Source organism: Equus quagga, chromosome 2, assembly GCF_021613505.1.
Source record: "Equus quagga isolate Etosha38 chromosome 2, UCLA_HA_Equagga_1.0, whole genome shotgun sequence".
In the NCBI taxonomy this organism is placed as follows: domain Eukaryota; kingdom Metazoa; phylum Chordata; class Mammalia; order Perissodactyla; family Equidae; genus Equus; species Equus quagga.
The window spans coordinates 58,777,982-58,796,894 of NC_060268.1; the positions used below are offsets into that span (position 1 = coordinate 58,777,982).

Below are 18,913 nucleotides of genomic sequence, written 5' to 3' on the forward strand. Positions count from 1 at the left end.
TGCGGAGGCCCCAGGGGTCACTGGGCGCAGGCCACCAGCTCCTCCAGGGCTTGCTCGCGGCGGTTGCTGTGGACCAGCAGCACCTCCTTGATCCGGTCCTGCTGGAAGCCCATGTCGCTGAACTGTTCCCAGAGGCGCAGGAACTCCCCTGCCTGAGGAAGGGGAGGCAGAGAGGGCGCTGGAGACTCTGCCCTGGGCAGCCCCTCCCTTGTGCCCACTGTATCTACTCCCAGAAAGCTGTGGTTCCCCTGAGGCCAGGTGAGCCTGATCCTGGGCAGCACCTGCGTTTTTCCTGTCCCTCTGGGGTGACATGAGCTCGGACCTCCCTTCCTGTGCCAAGAAAGGAGGCCCCCGCCTGGCCGCTGGCTCCGTCCAGACCTTACTCCCTCACTTCAGCTCACTCCTGACTTCCTGTGCTTGGGCGCTGGGGCAGGAACAGGAAGGCTGAATACTGGTGCCCAGAGGATGCACAGCCTCGGGTCTCTGCCCAGGCCCCCAATCCTGCCCAGTTTTCACACAGCGTAGCCTCCGCCTTCCTTCTTCCTCTGACGCCAGCGCTTGAAACTTCCCTGCTTCTCCTCCCTCCTTCCTCGTCACCATCTGTCCCAACCCTCCGTCCCTCCCTCAGCCTCTGTGAAGGGCTGCTCTGCCAAGCCTGGGCCAACTGCGGATTGTGGACAGGTCATATCCATCAGGCACTTAGAATGCACTACTGGGCCCACAGCTGCCTGCACTCTGGGTTGCCAGGTAGGTAGCGAAGTCCCTGAACAGAGAGTTCAAGCATCTTTGTGCTGCTCGTGGCTCCTACCTGGGTGTCTGACAGAGTGGACATTCAGTAATGTTTGTTATGTTGATTCACTTCGATAGCACAAAAACCTTGCCTCCCGTTTCCCTCCCCACCTCTTCCCCGCACCCTCCCCATACTTCATCTCCCTGGGCCGTCTCCTTCTCCCTAGGGCTGAGCAAGCAGGCTATCTCCTGATGGCCCCCAGGCTGGCTCTGGCACTGGTGCACCGCTGCACACCAGGCTCTTGTGTGCACCCCATCCCTCCCTGCCTGGGGCCCGGGCAGGTGGCCCTGCTGACCTGGCTCTCAGAGAACTGGAACATCTCCATGGCCTCCTCCACCAGGTCCTCCTCATAGCCCTGCTGCAGCAGCCGGTCACAGGCGCTGAGGTAGCTGAGAACCTGGGCCGGAAAGGGGCGGAGAGGGAGGGGTGGTAAGAGGAGTGGCAGGGGCAGCAGATGGGGTGGGGGAGGCACCCCGAGGGCCTCATCAAGGCCTGAGCTCAGGCCAGGCTGACTAGGCAACCCACCACACACAACATGGCCCCAGAGACCCCGTGAGCCAATAGAAGAGGGACAGAGGCCTCCTCTGGGGACAGGCAGACAGCAAGTTCTCACCAACTGTCCTAAACGAGGGGCTGGAATTAGGAAAAGGGCTGTCAGGGTGAGCTAAGGTGTTCCCAGAACCTAAGTGGGGAGTGGGACAGGCCTGAAACACAGGGGTCTCACCCCCACCCACCCCAGCCTGCTCACCCTCCCTGGTGAGCACCTACCTGTGTGAGGGTGCCTCCTCACCCATCCACACCTGTGCACCCCGACCCCACCCCCAGACACATAATTCCCTGCCATCCAGGACTCGTGAGCCCCTACTAGGCAACAGTCCTGCACCCATGCTAGAAAGGGCCAGGGCATAGACGAGGATCCCACAACCTGGAAACCTGTTCCAGTCACTCCCAGTGTGGTTGTTAGGGGCTCTGCCCTCAGGATGAAGAGCCACCTCCTCACCAGGGCGCACAGGCTGCTCCTGCCCCTGTCAGGAGCCTCTGCTCCTCTTCAGTCCCCCCAGGTCTCAGCATATCCACTCCCTCGGCCAAGGCCAGCCTCACCCCTCTTCCCTGGGGAGCCTCTCTGCCCCCTGTCTCCACTGGGTGCTGTGCCTCGTGCTCTGATAGCACCCTATGCTTCCCCTATCACAGCACATACAACTTTGTAATTGCTCTAACTGGCTCTCTCATCCACTTGTTGCTAATCTTTCTCTCTCTCTTTTTTTCTTTTTTGGCTTGAGGAAGGTTAGCTATTTTGTATGTGTGTCGCTGCCACAGCATAGCTGACAAGTGGTGTATGTCCGCACCCAGGATCCGAACCTGCAAACCCCGGGCCGCCAAAGCAGAGCGTGCTGAACTTAAGCATTACGCCACAGGGCCGGCCCCCTAACTTTTTGCTCCCCGAGGGAAGGGTTGTGTCAATCTTGTTCACCACTGTATCCCCAACACCCAGCATGGCAGGTGGAAGGAGCTCAATAAATGTATGCTGTGTTTATAAAGTGAATTAAGAACTACCTTCAAGGAGCTCAGAGCTTAGTGGGGGAGATAAAACAGATACAGGAAAACATGAGTACCAGGCAAATCAAAGCAGGATTTATAGGGAGTCAGCTCCAAATGAAGGCTCAGACCATAAGAATTATGGGTGTAAGTGGAGAAGAAACAGATTGGGTTTCCACAGACCTTCAGAGCTGGGCAGAAAGCATGGATCACATAGACTAATGGTTTTCAAACTGTTTTGGCTTCTGAACTGTCCAAACATCAGGAGGCTTCAACACTAACAGGAAGGTCGGAGCTGCTCTGGGAGAACTGGGCTCAGGGGCGGGGATCCCAGAGTCCAGTGCTCCCACCCCAGGACACCTAGACCTTGCTCTGAGCACATTTGGAAAACCACCCAGCCAAGCCCTCCTGGTGCACTTGAGGAAACTGAGGTCCAGGCAGGGTGGGGGGCTTGCCCAGGGTTCCAGGACTAGGGCCTAGACCACCTGACCTCTTAGCCCCTGCCTTGTCCATCAGAGAGATGCTAGGGCTTTGAGACGGCTTGAAAGTAGACAGAGTTCTGAAGTTGAAAACAGGAGCAGGGGCAAGGGCAGATGGGAGAGGCCCCCGTCACCTCTTGGTTCATCCATAGCAAAGGTTCTCGGCCGCGGCGCTGACTGCAGCTACCTGGAAGCTGTAAAAGCACTACGCATAAACCACTGATGCCTGCCTCCAGAGGCTTGGATTTATAAGTGGTCTGGGGGGCAGCCTGGGCACCGGGGTTGTTATAGCTCTCCGAGTGATTCTAATGTGCAGCCAAGGCTGAGTACCACCCACTCAAGGGACGGCCGACCTCAATCCATACCAGTGGATCCCATGCCAGGTTGCATATCAGAACCCCCTGCAGATCTTTTAAAATGACAGGCCCTTGGGCACGACCCAGATCCACTGACTGGAACCCTCGAGCAGATCCTGGGAATCTGCATTTGTCAAGATTCTGCTGCTTGGTCAGCTTTTAGACCTATGGGACTGTAGAAGCCAGCAGGCCTGCCTGTGCCCCAGGGTGGGTGAGGATGTCACCTTTAGACCCCAGGATGGGGCCCTAGAAGTCATCGATGACAAACACATATTCCCCTTCCATTCTGTGAATAGGGAAAGTGAGACTCAAAAAGGGGCCCTGATACGCCTGGAGTCCCACAGCAAATCTGGGCCTGGCCTATGGACCTTCTCACATGCCACCCATGTATGTCCTGCAGGTGGTCAGTGGGCACATTGATCATTGTGAAAGGAAGGAAGGAGTGATGGGCAAAGCTTATCTTTTGTATCTCCTCCTTTCTCCCCAGCTCTTCCAAGTGCCCTGTCTCCATTACCTGATGCCTTCCCTCCTAGATCATCTGCCGTTTATCTCTGGACAAAAAGGGTTTACTGTAGTGTACATGTTTCAAGGGGAGAAGGAATCTGAACCCAAAGGAGTTGCTGAGTTAATGGTGAAACTTCACAGACTACAGGGAATCCTAACTTGATGGGGAAGATAGATGAAGTCATCCAATGGCCCCCTCAGAGCCTGGCTCCTGACTGCCCAGCGGGGAAGAAGGTCACCTAGAGATCTGGCAGGCCAGGCAGGTGGTCAGTGTACATCTAGAAACACAGCTTTCCTGATGCCATGGGACTCTTCCAGCCCACTCACAGGGAGGCCCGTGCCCATGCCTGCTCCAACTAATCTTCAGCCCTCCACAGTGGTGGCCTGAGATCTCAGCCTTGTCACAGGACCTAGAGGGATTGGGGGGCATGTCAGAGCCCCTACCATGGACCTGGTCCCTCACAGTCCTGGCCAGCTTCTTGGCCAAGGTCCTGGCTTCCAGCAGCAGCTGAAAGTGGGGGCAACTTTAGATCTACTCTTAAACCTCAGATCAGCCTGGGGCGCTGCCCTAGAAGGTTCTTACGTGGAGCATGAGAGAAAAGCACTGTGCAGTAAAGATTCAGAGTCAAACCAGCCTGGCCTCAATGCTGGTTCTGCCTTTGACTGGTTATATGAACCTCCCTGGCCTCAGTTTCTCATCTGCAAAGCGGGGACAGTAATAGCAACCTCGCAGAACTGAGAAGACCTAATTGAATACTCTCAGATTGAGGGCCTGACACAATGAGGGTGTTCAATAAATGTTAGCAACCCCCCATGTTAGCCACATGGGGGTCACCACGTTGGAAGTTTTCCTCCAGGACAAGGCATGGACTAATGAACCCAGAGTAGAGCAGAAGCAGGAGCGGGTGGGGAAGGGGACCGGGTGCATTCCTCCACCTCCTCAACCCGGCAGTAGCACAGCCTGCTTCAGCTCCAGTTTGAGAGTCACTCCTCTTCTGTCACTCCCTTGGCCAAGAGCAGGCAGCTCTAGACCTCAGGGATCCAACATATGGCAGTCATCAGTGATTATGGAGAGGGTGTCCAAGCCCTCTGGTGGTGGGGGGGCAGAGACAGAAAGGAATACGTTCCAACTGCCCTGGGACCTTTCAATACCTGCGGCCCAGCTTTCCAACCACAAACAGCCCCAGGGTTTAGAAAACAATGTGAAGGGGGATGTTACATTCAGGTGGGGGAAGGCGGGCTTCACACAATGGAATTTGATGTCACCTCCTGCAGTTGCTCACAGTCCTTCCATGCCACCCTTTTGCTGTTGGGTCATTTATAAAATTCTCAGCTCAGCCCTCAAGGCACCCTCAATCTGCCCTCAATTCCCCTTTCCTGTCTTATCTGCTACCAGCCTGCACCATGCACCTTCTACTCCAGGAAGACTGGTCAGATCAGGGCCTCCCAAACACTTCCTCGCTGCCTCCACTCCTTTGCTCACACTGTTCCTCTTGCCTGGATTATCATTCCTTCTCCTTCCTTCACATCCAGGTCTTCTCCATCCTTGAAGTCTGTCAAAGCCTGGCCCCTCCATGAAGCCTTTCTTGATCATTGGAACCTCCTTGTGGTAAATTAAGAATGGCCATAAATTATTTGCAGCCCCTTCCATCAAGAGGTGAAGCCTATTTTTCCCCCCTTTTAGTCTAGGCTGGTCTACGACATGCTTTGGCCAACATAATGAAGCAGAAGTGACCACGTACAATTGTAGCCCTGGCCTCCAGAGACCTTGCAGCTTTCACTCTGAGAACCAAGTAGACTAGCTTGCTGGAGATATGTGGCCCAGTTGACAAGTATCACCAGCCACTGGACTGTGAGTAAGGCCATCTTAGACCATTCAGCCACAACTGAGTCTCCAAACTATAGCCACATGAGAGACCCCAGGTGAAACTAGCAAAAGAACCACCCAACTGAGTCCACCCCAAACTGCCAACCCAGAGAATCATGAGCAAATAAACGGTTGTTGTATTAAGTCACTAAGTTTTGGGGCAGTTTCTTACCCAGCAATGGATGACTGAAACAGCCCTGTAGCGCTCACATCCTTTCTGCTCCCAGGTATCTTCTCACTAGCACCTCTCTTTTGGCACTTAGGGAGCTCTCTCTTTTCTGCAGGTGCTTTCATATTCTTGGCTTGAACTCGGGGTAAAGACCCGGTCCCAAATCTTAGAGTGGCTAGGGGTGCTACCCTTTGAGTGTCATCATGAGTCTCCACCCTTCTTTCAATAAGAGTGCAGTCTTTAAGAAGAGAATCTGGGTGTGGTAGACTTTGTGACACACCTTCCAGATCCCCCTTCATTGAAAGCCTTGTTGCTCCAGATGCTGGGAGAGCTGGTAGACACGCTTCAGCTGTCTGCCCTTTCAGGGATTGCCTTAGCTGTGGGGAGCCACTTCTCTTGTCACCCCTTCCCACATCCAATGACTGACTGAGGCAGGGATATAAAGGCCTGACCATCTCAGGCCCACTTTGGACAACTCTAAAGGGCCTTATATACTCCGGAGCTGTGGGGTTGGCTGACAATGTCGTTGGGCCTACCAAGCTCAAATTCTAGCTCTGCCATGCCTGCCTCTGTCCCTTCCCTCCCATAGGAGTTGATCCCAAGGGCCTCCTTAATTAACATCCTGCATGCCAAACTCCATCTGAGTTTACTTCCTGGGGAACCCAACCTACAACACTGGTTCTTACATGCCTTGGTTTCCCCCATAGCTCCTAGATGCATCTAAACACCCAAGAAGTGCCCAATAAATACTGTTGACTAGATGGATGGATGTGTAGATGGAAAGAGAAAGAGATGGATATGGGTATGGATAAACTGTTCATTGAAGGAAGTGGTTAGAGCTGTGCCATCCAGTAACCAGTAGCCACAGGGGGCTATTTAAATTTAAATTTTAATTAGTTACATTAAATAAAATTAAAAATTCAATTTCTCAGTCACACTAGCCACATTTCAAGTAACCACATATGTCTCGTGTCTACCATATTGGACAACGCAGGTATAAAACAGCTCTCTCATTACAGAAAGTTCTATTGGGCAGCTCTGGAGAGATTCTTGCCTCCCCAAATGTCCAGCCTCCTGTACTTGGGGCAGAGACATGGGACAGGAGTAGAATATTGAGATTCCCTAAGTGGGCATGGGGATTCCTGATAAACTCCTAGGGAGAAAGTAGCATTAGGGTCTAGAAACTTGCTCACAACCTTCAATAATTAATGTCAGGCTGAGCTTCTGTCTCCAAAGAGAAGGAAAGAAAACTTCTTCAAGTGAAAGATAAAAACCACATGGCCACTCACTTTATTCCAGCTCCACAGCCACCCAACTCTGGGCCCCCCACTCACCTGTCTCAGGCTTTGCCACCCCGTCTTCTGCAGAGCCCCGATGGCCCTGTGCAGGGGATACCCCAGGGCGATCACTGGCCCGATGAGATCTTGTTCCTCCTGGCTCAGGGCAGACAGCAGGTCAGCAGAATCAGGGTGTGATCTGTGGGTGCTGAGAGGCTGGGGCGCCCCCTCAGGAGGTGGCAGGCAGGTATACGGGCTGAGAGACTGAAATACAGATAGGCTGGATATGTCAGTTACCAGTGGAGGTGACACTTGGCTGGGCAGGACATTTTTGAAGGTGGCTTTGCATGTACCTTCTATACAGAGTGTAGGGGCTAATATTGTGGAGAGCTTGGAGTCCCGCAAACCTGGGTTCAACCCCAGCTCTCTACTGTTTTCTCAGTTTATTCATATGTAAAATAGAGGCAATCATACTAGATACCTCACAGGGTTGTTGAGAGGCTTAAATAAGACAATGTGAGAAAAGTGATTAGCAGAGAGCCTGGCATATAGAAACTGCCAGTAAACTTCAATATTTCATTTATTGCTTAGAACAACCCTGCAAGAGGAATACGATAGGTCCATCCTATTATCCTGTTTTATAGACATTGAAATCAAGGTTCAGAGAAGTTAATGACCTCATAAGCAACACACATTTGGGACCTGAACCCTACTCACAAATCCAGGGTCCTTTACCCCACACCTTAGTGAGAGGGGACCAGGAGTGGATCCTCCCAGCCAGACCCTCCTTCTTGAGTTCAGCTGGGCTGTGACTCGGCAGGACATGGAGCAGAGTAGGGACTGGGCACAGCTGTGGTGCTGGGGAGACCCATACAGACCCTGGATGAAGGAGGGTGGCTTGAAGGCATTTCAGTTGGTTTGGCCGGCATCACTCCTAACCCATCCCCCATGAAGCAGCACCCATTTGCCAACCCTAAACACACTGCCCTGTCCCCTCCTCCTTGGGGAAAGTCCAGCTGCTGCCCTGGCTCCTGGGGCAGAGTATACGTGTATGACATATGAATTCCTCACCCATCCCCATCTTCTGAGAGATGAAGGATGAGAGATGACCTTACCCTAGGGTCTGCCCTTTACCCCTAGAGTGGAAAATATCCAAATTTTAGGATCTGAGTCTACTCGTGTGACCTTGAAAAATATTCTTAGATGCTCTCTGCCTCAATTTCCTCTTCTATAGGCCATCTGCCCCATCCCCTTCACGGGGTTAAATTTAATCTGGACCAGCGAAGAGCCATCCTTGCATCAACACTTGGTCCTTGATGTGGGCGTGGTTTGTCCAGTTTACAGAGCTTCTTCTCTGTGTTGCTCTAAATGCTGTGTGAGGATTGCTGGCCCATTTTACAAGTAGAGAAGGGATGGCTCAGAGCAGTTCAGTGACTTGCCTAAGGCCACACACCAGCAAGTGGGAAAAGCCAGACCTCGAGTCTGTCTTTTGGATTTAATTTCACCTTGGCCTTAGTCTGTTGCGTCTCCTGGCCTGACTGTGGGGTGCTGGGGGCAGAAAGCTGTGCCCAGCTGCCACCTCCTGTTACCAATCCTGATCCCCTCCCCCGCAATGTGTTCCGGATCCAGGTTTTGTGGAGTTTGATACTTACACAACTTGGACCTCTTAAAGAGAAAAGACACAATTATGAATATAAAATTAGGTTCAAGGCCTTGGAAGGGGAAAAGTGAGGGGCCTGAGGCGTAAGCTTCGTTGGTTTCACCGTAAGTTCACTTCTGCTCCCGTTCTTCTGGGCGCAGGTGCTCGGTCCTGAAGCCTTCCCAGCCCGCAGCAACCCTCACCTCTCTCTCAACGCCTGATTCCTCCCGCGATCCAGGGCTGCCCTGTCCCACACCCGCTTGGCCAACTCTCCTTGTCCTGTGGTTTTGACCTGGTCTCTTCTAACTCAGTGTCTGGCAGGAAGTAACGGTACAGTGAACACTTCTTGATTGATCCTCCAGCTAACTCATCCTACAGCAAGTCTTGCCCCGTGGGAAGCCCTAGATTTGAGTTACATTCATTAATTCAACAGACGTTCTTTGAGCACCCCCTACAGGCCAAGTCTGCTGCTGGGTGCTCTGGAAACACAAATGAATACATCCAGGCCCTGCCCTGAAAGACTTGATGTTGTACTGGAAGAGATGGACAGGTACTGGATAACTACAATTATTGGGACGCGCGCTCTGATAGAGGCAGAGCAGGCACTGGGAAACAGAGGGAATGGGGACCTCTGAGCAGGGAATATTCTAGGCAAAGGGCCACAGGAAGGACAGGCCAGGTGTGAGCAGGTAGAGGGAAGGACGACGAGCGCGGAGAGGGAGGATCGAGGCTGCTGATCGGGCCGGGGACCCAGACTGTGGGGGCCTCGGGGCTGAGCTTGGCGGAGCGGGCAGGTTTCTTACCGCGACCGTGGGCTTGTGGCTCCGCAGCGGGGGCATGGCGCCAGCCGTGGAGGGCCGCGGGGGCGGCGCGGGGGCGCCCAGGAGCGGCAGCGCGGGGCTGGGGGGCGGCGCGGGGCTGGGGCAGAGGCTCAGCGCCCGGTGGCGGATGCGGTGCAGGAGGGCGCGGGGGCGGACGGCCAGGGGGCCCTCGGAGAGCCGCCGCCGCGCCCCCGCCAGCTCCGACCTCACCCCGCGCAGCACGTCCAGCGAGCACCCCCGATGACCCGGGCTGGGGCCCGCCGGGGAGCAGGGCTGGGGGCTGCAGGGACCCGGCTCCTCCTCGCTGGCAGAGGAGGTTTCTTCCTCGTCCTGGTCGTCGTCCTCCTCCTCCTTGAGCGGCTCCTCGGGTCCGGCCTCAGGGCCTTTGGCTGGGGCAGGCACGGACACCAGCTCGTGTTCGGGGCTGACCAGCAAATGCCAGGCGGGAGGGGCTGACGCTGTCCCTAAGGCATCGCACTGCAACGGGCAGGGTCCCCGGACGACAGCCTCCACCCAGAAGAGCGTCCTCCGCTCCAGGCTGAAGTCGTGCTGTGGAGAGAAGGTGACAAAAGGCTGGGCCGGGCAAACCATAGCCCAGGGGGGCTCACCCTTACCCTCTGGCCTCCAGGGACCCTGTTCAGTGGAAGCCTTGCTAGGCCTGGACAGCTTCCCTTTCTGAGCCCCAGGCATCCATCACAGCCCATCCTCACCCTCAGTTTTAGCTACCACTGGGGTGGATGGATAGCAATAGCAATTTAATGGCAAACTCTGCATGAAGGACAAAGTGAAGAATAGGTTAATAGAATGAAATGTAGTGAAATCCAATATCGAAGTCCTTTTGCCATTCAGTATGTAATTGAACGACAGCGCCTTAAAAAATTTCTCCAATAAAACTTGTTCTTACTAAAGAAGCTTTCACTTGAGTCCAGCATCACTTGCCACGGAGCAGTCAGCCTTGGGGGCCTGCCCATGCACACAAACCTCACTGTGGATCAACAGCTCTGCCCCTCGCCCCTTCGCTGCCATCCATGGTTACTTTGGGGCCCAGGAAATGTAAAAATCGCTAATCTTTATTAAACTCTACTCTTAGTAGAGTTCCTATTATTCCTATTTGCAAATTATGAAAATAAGGCTCAGAAAATTTAATTTGCTCAAGGTCAGATTGGTGGTGGGTGGCTGAGCTGGGATTCCACTGTCCATCTGACTGTAGTGCTTGCTCCACTATGGATCAGGCCATCTCTGAGAGCAATCAGGAGCCCACATAAATAATCTAATTTGAGAGTTTATAAGTGAGGCAAAAATAAAATATTCTTGTTGCCTACCTTTAAAATTAAGAACCAGAAATATAAAACTCCATTAAAAAATATAAAAATTTGAAAAAGGCAATTTCCATGCTGTATGATGGCCAGTTAAGGGAGAGAGAGGCTGGGGAAGTGGAGTGTGTGAGGGAAAGGGAGGCAGAAAGGCACAGACACGGATCACAGGTGCTGTGCCCTCCCACCCCTGACATGAGCCTACATTCGGGAGGAACATAACGTAGCTCTTCCAGTATGGCTCCCTGACAGAGGTCGGGACTGCGTCTTATTAGCCTCTCTATCCTCAGAGCCCAGAGCAGGCCTGACACAGTGTGTGAGCCATGGGACATGGGGTGCTTCAAGGGTGCCTCCAGGGCAGATGTGCTTTGGGTCTGTGGAATAGTAATCCCTTCTAATGTGCCCCAGGTAACTGCATTTTAACAGAGAATTCTGGAGATAGTATCTTAGTCCAAAGAAGTGATTCTAATGGTGGAATTTTAGACATGGCAGCAGGCTGATAGAGAAGAGAGGAACTGGGGCGTCCTTGCAATGACTCTCAGGCATTCCATATAGGCAGCCTCCCAGTCATCCTAAGCTTAAAATAACACCCACTAAATAATGACTATGACCAGGCCACCAGCCATCTGCATGAAACCCCTTTTCCTCTTGGGTTATTTCCAAACTCCCTAGAATACACCAGAGCAGGCCTGGCTGGCCTTTAAAATCAAGGAAAGTCCCCATGAGGCTCAGCCTCAGGCCCGCAGACCCAGGGACAAGGAGACAGATAGACAGAGAGATACACTTACCATAGAACCCAGCAGAAGCTCCCTGCAGGCTGGGACACTGAATTCTGGCCCAGGGAGGGGCTCTTTGCCTATCACAAAGCCCTTGGGAACCTTGAAGGGGACACCATCCAGGGCATTCATTCTGTCAGAGGAGCGTGGAGATGGCTGAGCAGGGCTGGGGCAGCCCGTCTGATGGCAGGGACAGAGCGTAGTCCTAGGACCCAGCTCAGGCCTCAAAGAGCCTCAGTGCTCTCCTGTGTGGGGGCTTAGCTGAGCCCCACACAGCCAGGAAGGAAAAGGTGAAGTGGCCAGTGCTGCATAAGGGAGGAAATGAATGAAAACCAGAGCATTCAAACTGACAGGAATTGACTATTTCATGTTTAAGTCCCAAAACGTGGTCTACAACACTAGTTCTAAAGCATTTTGTCAAAAGAGTTTTCACCCAAACGTTTAAGGAAGAAACATCAAGTTACACAAAGTCTTCCATAAAAGAGGGAAAGAAGGAATATTCCTAACTCGTTTTGGTTTCAACACCACCTTGATACCAAACAAGAAAATTAGACGCCAATCTCTCATGAGCATAGATGCAAAAACCCTAACAAAAATAATTATGGATAGAAAAATATAACACTGCCAGGTTGAATGGATTTCAGGAGTGAGAGATTGGCTCAACATTCCAAAATCAATCAATGGGAATTAAGATAAATGTCAATAGAATAAAAATTAAAAATTATATAGATATCTATCTCCATAGATGCCCCAAAAGCCCTTGATAGCATCAATACCCATTCGTGATTTTAAGAAACAACAAACAAACCCTTTTATCAACTTAGGAATAAAAGGGAATTCCCTTAACCTAATAAAGAATATCTCTGAAACCTCCAAAGCAAACATCCCACTCAATGGTGAAATACTGAAAGATATCCCTGAGATTGGAAATGATACAAGGATGTCCCCATCATCTCTTCTGTTCAACATTGCACTGGAGGTACTAGCCTGTGCAAAAAGAGAGGGGAAAAAATAAAGTATAAGGATTGGAAAAAAGAAATAAAACCACCATTATTTGTAGATAACATAGTTATATGTAGAAAATCCAAAAGAATCTGTGAATAAAACTCTTAGAATCAGTAAGTTAATTTAGCAAGGTCATTGGATACAAGATTGACAAACCAAAATCAATTATATCTGTATATACAAACAACAAACCATGTAAATGTTTTTTGGGTTTTGTGTATGTGTGTGAGGAAGATTGTCCCTAAGCTAACATCTGTTGCCAATCTTCCTCTTTTTGCTTGAGGAAGATTGTCCCTGAGCTCACATCTGTGCTAATCTTCCTCTATTTTGTATGTGGGACGCTGCCACAGCATGGCTTGATGAGTGGTGTATGGGTCCATGCCTGGGATCCGAACCCAAGAACCTCAGGCTGCCAAAGTGGAGCACGTGAACTTAATCACTACACCACTGGGCTGGCCCCGTGTAAATGTTATCTTTTAAAAATTTCAATCGCTAATGAAATTTTTTAAAGATAACATTTATATTAGCATCAACTACCTAGGACTCGATCTAACACAAGATGGATAAGACCTCTACACAGAAAACTGTAAAAGATTAGATTAAGTGAAGGAACATACCATGTCCTTGGATGGTAAGACTCAACACTGTAAAGATGTCAGTTCTCCCTGAATTGATTTATAGATCCCACATATCAAAATTCCATCACATCTTTTGGTGTAAATTGGCAAACTAATTCTAAAATTTAAATGAAATGCAATGGGCCAAGAAAGGCCATGACAATCTTGAGGAAGAAGCAACACAGTTGGAAGATTTATAGTCAGATATCAAAACTTACTTTAAAGTTATAGGAAAGAAGACAGTGTGGTACTGACATGAGGACTAAGAGACCAATAGAACAGAAAAGAAAGTCCCGAAACAGATCCACACACATATGGATCCTCGATTTATGACAAAATTGGCCCTGCAGAGCTGCAGAGCAGTAGGAAAATGAAGGTCTTTTCAATAAATGGTTCTGGATCAATTGGATATCCACCTAGAAAAAAAATCTTGACCTCTACGTCACATCATCACAAAAATCAATTCCAGGTAGACCATAGATTTAAATGTGAAAGGTAAAATAAAGCTTGAAGATAAAATAGGAGAATATTTTCATGGCCTTAGAGCAGGCAAACATTTCCTAAACAGGTTACAAAAAAAAGACTAACCATAAAGGAAAATACTGATAAATTGGGTTACATTAAATTTAAGTGCTTCCATTCATCAGAAGATGCAATTAAGAGAGTAAAAAGCAAATCATAGAGGAGAAGACATTTGCAGCACATGTGTCTGACATATGCGATATATACAAAGAACTTCAACAATCAATAAGAAAAAGACTCGATACAAAAATAGGCAAAAGATTTTAACAGGGACTTCACAAAAGAGGATATCCAAATAGGCAATAAACATATAATAAGTTATTATATTAGCGTCATTAGCCATCAAGGAAATGCAAATAAAACAATGAGATGTCACTGTGCATGCACACGCGCACACACACACACACAGAGGAATGGTTAAATTAGAAAGCCTGACACATATCAAGTGTTGATGAGGATGTGGGACATCTGGAACTCTCATGCACTCTTGGTGAGCAAGTCAATAAGTATTACTCCACAGTATCTACTAAAGCTGAAACCTACGAATTAAAGACTCATTCACACATAACTTCTGGACCTTTTGGCTAAGATCGAGTGTAGCATCTGTTAGTTTCATAATATTTGCAATAGTCAGGGATTTTTTAAAAATGTATTTTAAACCATATTAAATAAAGATTCTGTTGCCTTAAAAAGACAAAACTCATTTATACAGAATTCAAGCTCAATGAGACTGCCTATAATAAGACTAAAATCTAGACTTCTGACCCAAGTCTGGCCTTTTGCAAACACTCAGGGCTTACCAGGGAGCCTGCACCAGGGAGGACCCCCGGCTCAATACAGTGTCATCCCTCTGGGATGGTGCAAAGCCCTAGTGCTACGGGTCACTGGGGTCATCCCCACGCCCACACGAGAGCAGCAGGTGAAGAAGTAGAGCAGGTAATCCGAGTGCGGAGCGGTCACACGGGGCCAGATGGGCAGATCCCTTAATTCCCTCATCTCTGCTGTCTGCCCCTCTCTCCGGCGTCTTACTGCATGTAAGATTCAAGAGGCTTCTCCACCCCATGCCCAGAGACAGTCTCCCAGCACATTGGGCGTGGCTCGTTATGCTACAGGATCAGACAGGTCCCAGTCTGATGAGTCAGGTCCCTACCCCACCAGCCTATTATGGGGGATCCTGAGGTTAGGGAGTTGTAGGCGACACAGGAAAGTGAGCAAGTTTTGGCATTCTCAGATTTATCATTCACATTTTCAGCTATTATTGGAATTTTGAGCTATGGGGAAGGACCAGTTTTCTTAAGACTCAAGTGAGAACTGCCCGTCCACTGAGCAGGTCCAGAGCCCTCCTCCTCCTCCTTCACTTCTGACCCAGCATCTGCATCCTAATAGAGATTCTCTACTCAGCTCTACAGCTGCTTCTGGAGTAATTTAAGAATCTGAGGATTCTGGAAACACGTCTCTTAAGAATAGCAACGGCTACAGTGTAAGACATGATCTAGTTAGAACATATTCTAAAGTGACAGTCACCTCTATTAAATACAAAACGAGACGTATAGATCATTAAGTGATGATATTCTTCAGAGGAAAAGGAGGATTCTAGGCCGTATGGGAGTTGGAGAAGCTTCAGGAAAGATGGGACTTGACCTGGAGCCTGGAGGGTAGGGGAACAGCCTGTGAGCAGGGAAAAGGTGGGGTGGAGAGCGTAACTCGAGGGAGCAGAGGCAGGGCAGACGAGGGGAGACAAGGGGAGGCAGAGGGGGAGACAAGCTGCTTGGCTCAAGTAGACAGCTTGTGCTGGGAAGGAGTCTGCAATAAGACTGAAGAGGTAGACTGAGGCAGAGCTGGAGAGGGCCCTGAACTTTAGGCTGAGTGCTGATTCCATTCCCCAGGCAGTGAGAAAGCCCAGAAGGGGTCTGAAAGGGTGGAGTGAGGAACAGGGAGCGGGGATATCAGGAAAGCCAGCCTGTGCATTCAGCAAACTGCATAATCCAGGACCCCTCCAACACAGTCTGTGGGTCTGCGCCGGTATGGCTGCATCTGAGCCTGAGGGTGAGGGGCGGGGTAGGTGGGGGTCTTAGTAATTGGTCTATGTGGAGCCCAGGCAATGACATTAGTATTATTTTTCAAATGTCTCCACTAGACTCTCTAAATGACTTCATCTTTTCCCGTAGCTTCAATAATCTATGTGCCAATGACTCACACATAAAATTCTCCAGTTTTCTTCTGAGGTCAAACTCATAAACACATCTGCCTCCACGGCATCTCCTCCAAGATGTCTCAAGGGCGCCTCAAACTCAACAGATCCAAAGTGAACTCCTGGTTTTCTCCTTCCCCAAATTGCTCCTCCTCCCCCAGGATTCCTTGTCTCAAGGAATGTCTAAGGTGCACAAGCCTGGGACTCATCCCCCACCCTTTTCTCTCCTTCACCGCCACCCATCTCAAATCCTTACCACGTTTCTCTCTTGAATCTCTGGAATTCAGCTATTTTGTGCTACCTCCACTGCTACCATGGGAATCCAAGCCCCCATTATCTCTCACTTGGATAATTGGTGTCCATGGATTCTCTTGTGCCCTGTTATTGTAATTCTGCTCCATACACTGGGACAAAAGTTCTCATTTCAGAACAGCAAACTAAGCCATTCCTCTGCTTAAAAGCCTACAATGGTTCCCAGCTACTCTCAGAATAAAAATCAAGTTCCTGACGAGGGCTTCCAAAGCCTTGCAGTGTCTGGCCCCTACTCCCTCACCTCCTGTCTTACTCTAGCCATGCTGCCTTCAATTGCCTTGCTTTCTTGGCCAACACAGGGCCTTTGCATATGCCATTCCAGATACTTGCTATGCTCTTCTTCCCTGTCTCTTTCTCATTTGTTAATAGCTGTTCATTCTTCAGAGTTCAGCTGAAATATCATTTCCTCAAAAAAGCTTTTCCTGACCCCCTAACTTGGATAGGTCCATCTAGTACAGTGGCTTTCAATATTTTTTCTTACTGTGACCCACAGTATGAAATATGTTTGACTTTGTGACCTAGCATATACATATGTAAACTGAATAATGATAATTCTTACCCTTACTGTATGATAGATATTTTCTATTATTTCACCTAAATGCATTACAGAACACTCAGTTTGAAAAAAAAAGGGCCTAGTTAATCTTATAGCACCATACCTTTCCTTCAAAGTACTCAGTACATTTTTTATGATTTTTGGATTAATATCTATCTCCTTCAAAACCTGCATTAGGGAGTGTTTGTTATTTTGCTCACCATGACAGCCCTTGTACTTAGCAAACTGAGCCTCAAAAAGCACTTAATATTTGAACAACAGAAAAGTATAAATTTGTGACTAAGCACTTTTTCTTTGTAGCACTTATCACAATTATAACCGACTCTAATTATCTATATAATCATTACGCTTCTCTACTCTAGACTCTAACTCCAGGTGGGCAGGAATCCTGTTTGCTCCTTTTTATGTCTCCAGCACTTAACATTGTACCTGGCAAATGGTAAATAAAAATCATTTCTCAAGAACATAGTTCAAATCTTGGGATCCAGATTCTGGCAAGCATGAGTTAACAAGGTCGAGAAGTGTGTTCTGCTCTGCGTAGTTACGCACTCTACCCCCAACTGTCTCAAAGACTTCAATCTTTGCTTCAGAGACTATGAGAAACCCAGCGTATTCAAAAAGGCAAATGAAACCTGCTTTGGAAACAAATTCTTCACGGATAGCCAGAGGTGGCAAGTCAGGAACTACTGTGTGGGGGCACCCAAAAGTAAACAGTTAATTATAGGAGAATAGCTTATTGGTTACAAGCACTAAGAAAAAAAAAAAAAGATTTAGGTGGAAATGCCTCATGTAATCTCTAGTCCCTAAAATATATCACTGCTAATACTTCATAGCATTCACATTCCTTCTGTATATTACATATTATATTTACCTGAATGGAATGAGACATACTTTGTACTTACCTTGTAATTCCCAGGATAGCTTCCCTATGGACAAAGCATGGAGAAGTGAATTGCTACAACAGATGGTATACTCCCAGCTAAGCTTCTTGATAAATCCTTGCACGAAAGTCACATGGACATAGGAACATGAATGGTTTTAGAGTGATTAAGTTGGTTGGCTTGTAGCCAATTCTTTGACGTCATAAACTCAGCCACATGGGCTGAATACTCTTAGTATTTAACATATAACTAATCTCTTTATTTCATTTTTGAATCCTCCCTATATTTACTGATTTCTTAAAAATAAATGCTTTTGTTAGAGTTTCTCACAAATCCAGGGTCTCCTCTACTGGGAAATAGGATAAACAATATTCCTGCATATATATGACACGATGAATCAACACATTTCTGGTTAGTCTTTAAATGAGTTTATTTCCCTATTTTCATTAATTTATGTTCAATATATAGAGAATTTAGGTATAGGTGTAAAAAAGAGATGATTTAGAAAAGGGCTGAAGGCTCAACAGAATGGTAATTCCTAGTTCCGACTCAAAGGAATAAGAACTGAGTAACAATGACCAGCAATAACAACGAGCACCCCTATTGTGCGGACTGTGACCTAAAAAGACCTTTTCCACTGAAGAGGAACCAGGGTCGTGGAGAAATGACTGCTTCCAGGTCTGGGATAGGAAATGTGCACAATAAACTTGGAACAGAATATGGGGTTTGAATGGGAACTCATGAGCTGAGTTAAAGAGGCTCCCACTGGCCAAAGGTGAGGCAATCAATAAAGAAAACAGTACAATGGGTTGAAAGACAAATATATTTAGATCCAAGTTTGCAATGATACTTAAAAACAAAATTCACTGGTCATCTTTGGAGGATGTTAGGTAACCAGCTCATTATTTTGAAAACTAGTAAACAAAGGAAATTACATATTTCTTTTGCCTTTCCTAAACAAATCGTACCCCAGGGTAACCAAACAGTTGATGAGAGGATGCTTCTCTTTCTAGAAGTATTCCAGCTAATAATTAAAGAATGGCAGAATTAAACCATCACTATTTTGCAACCCCAAATGTATGAATCTAGGTCTTGATTATCAATGGCTGCTAAGATCACAAAGAGACAATTAGACATTAGTCTTCCTGAAGGGAGTACACACCAGGTCTCCGAAACATTCTAGCCAGAAAATTCTAACCTAAATGTGATCCAGCCTCTAGATGAGTGCTGTCTGAGAAATATGTGAGCCACATATGTAACTGATACTTTTTTTTTTTTTTTGAGGAATATTAGCCCTGAGCT

At 48.5% G+C, this 18,913-nt stretch overlaps 1 protein-coding gene across 1 annotated transcript; it reads right to left on the reverse strand.

Annotated features, from left to right (window-relative positions):
- Window positions 1-17: 17 nt before the first annotated feature.
- Window positions 18-11,659, reverse strand: UBAP1L (ubiquitin associated protein 1 like). The gene is made up of 5 exons (XM_046652579.1): window positions 11,540-11,659; window positions 9,421-9,987; window positions 7,036-7,242; window positions 1,086-1,187; window positions 18-152 (listed from the first exon to the last, which is right to left on the reverse strand). Exons 1-5 carry the CDS (start codon window positions 11,657-11,659, stop codon window positions 18-20), a joined length of 1,131 nt encoding a protein of 376 aa, XP_046508535.1.
- Window positions 11,660-18,913: the final 7,254 nt, after the last annotated feature.

Excerpts from the sequence above, each read along its gene's own strand:
- UBAP1L (XM_046652579.1), bottom strand. The coding sequence starts at position 11,659 with ATGAATGCCCTGGATGGTGTCCCCTTCAAGGTTCCCAAGGGCTTTGTG. Across the intron at positions 9,988-11,539 it reads AGCTTCTGCTGGGTTCTATG|CACGACTTCAGCCTGGAGCG; the intron begins GTAAGTGTATCT and ends TTCTCTCCACAG. Across the intron at positions 7,243-9,420 it reads GCCACAAGCCCACGGTCGCG|TCTCTCAGCCCGTATACCTG; the intron begins GTAAGAAACCTG and ends TCTGTATTTCAG.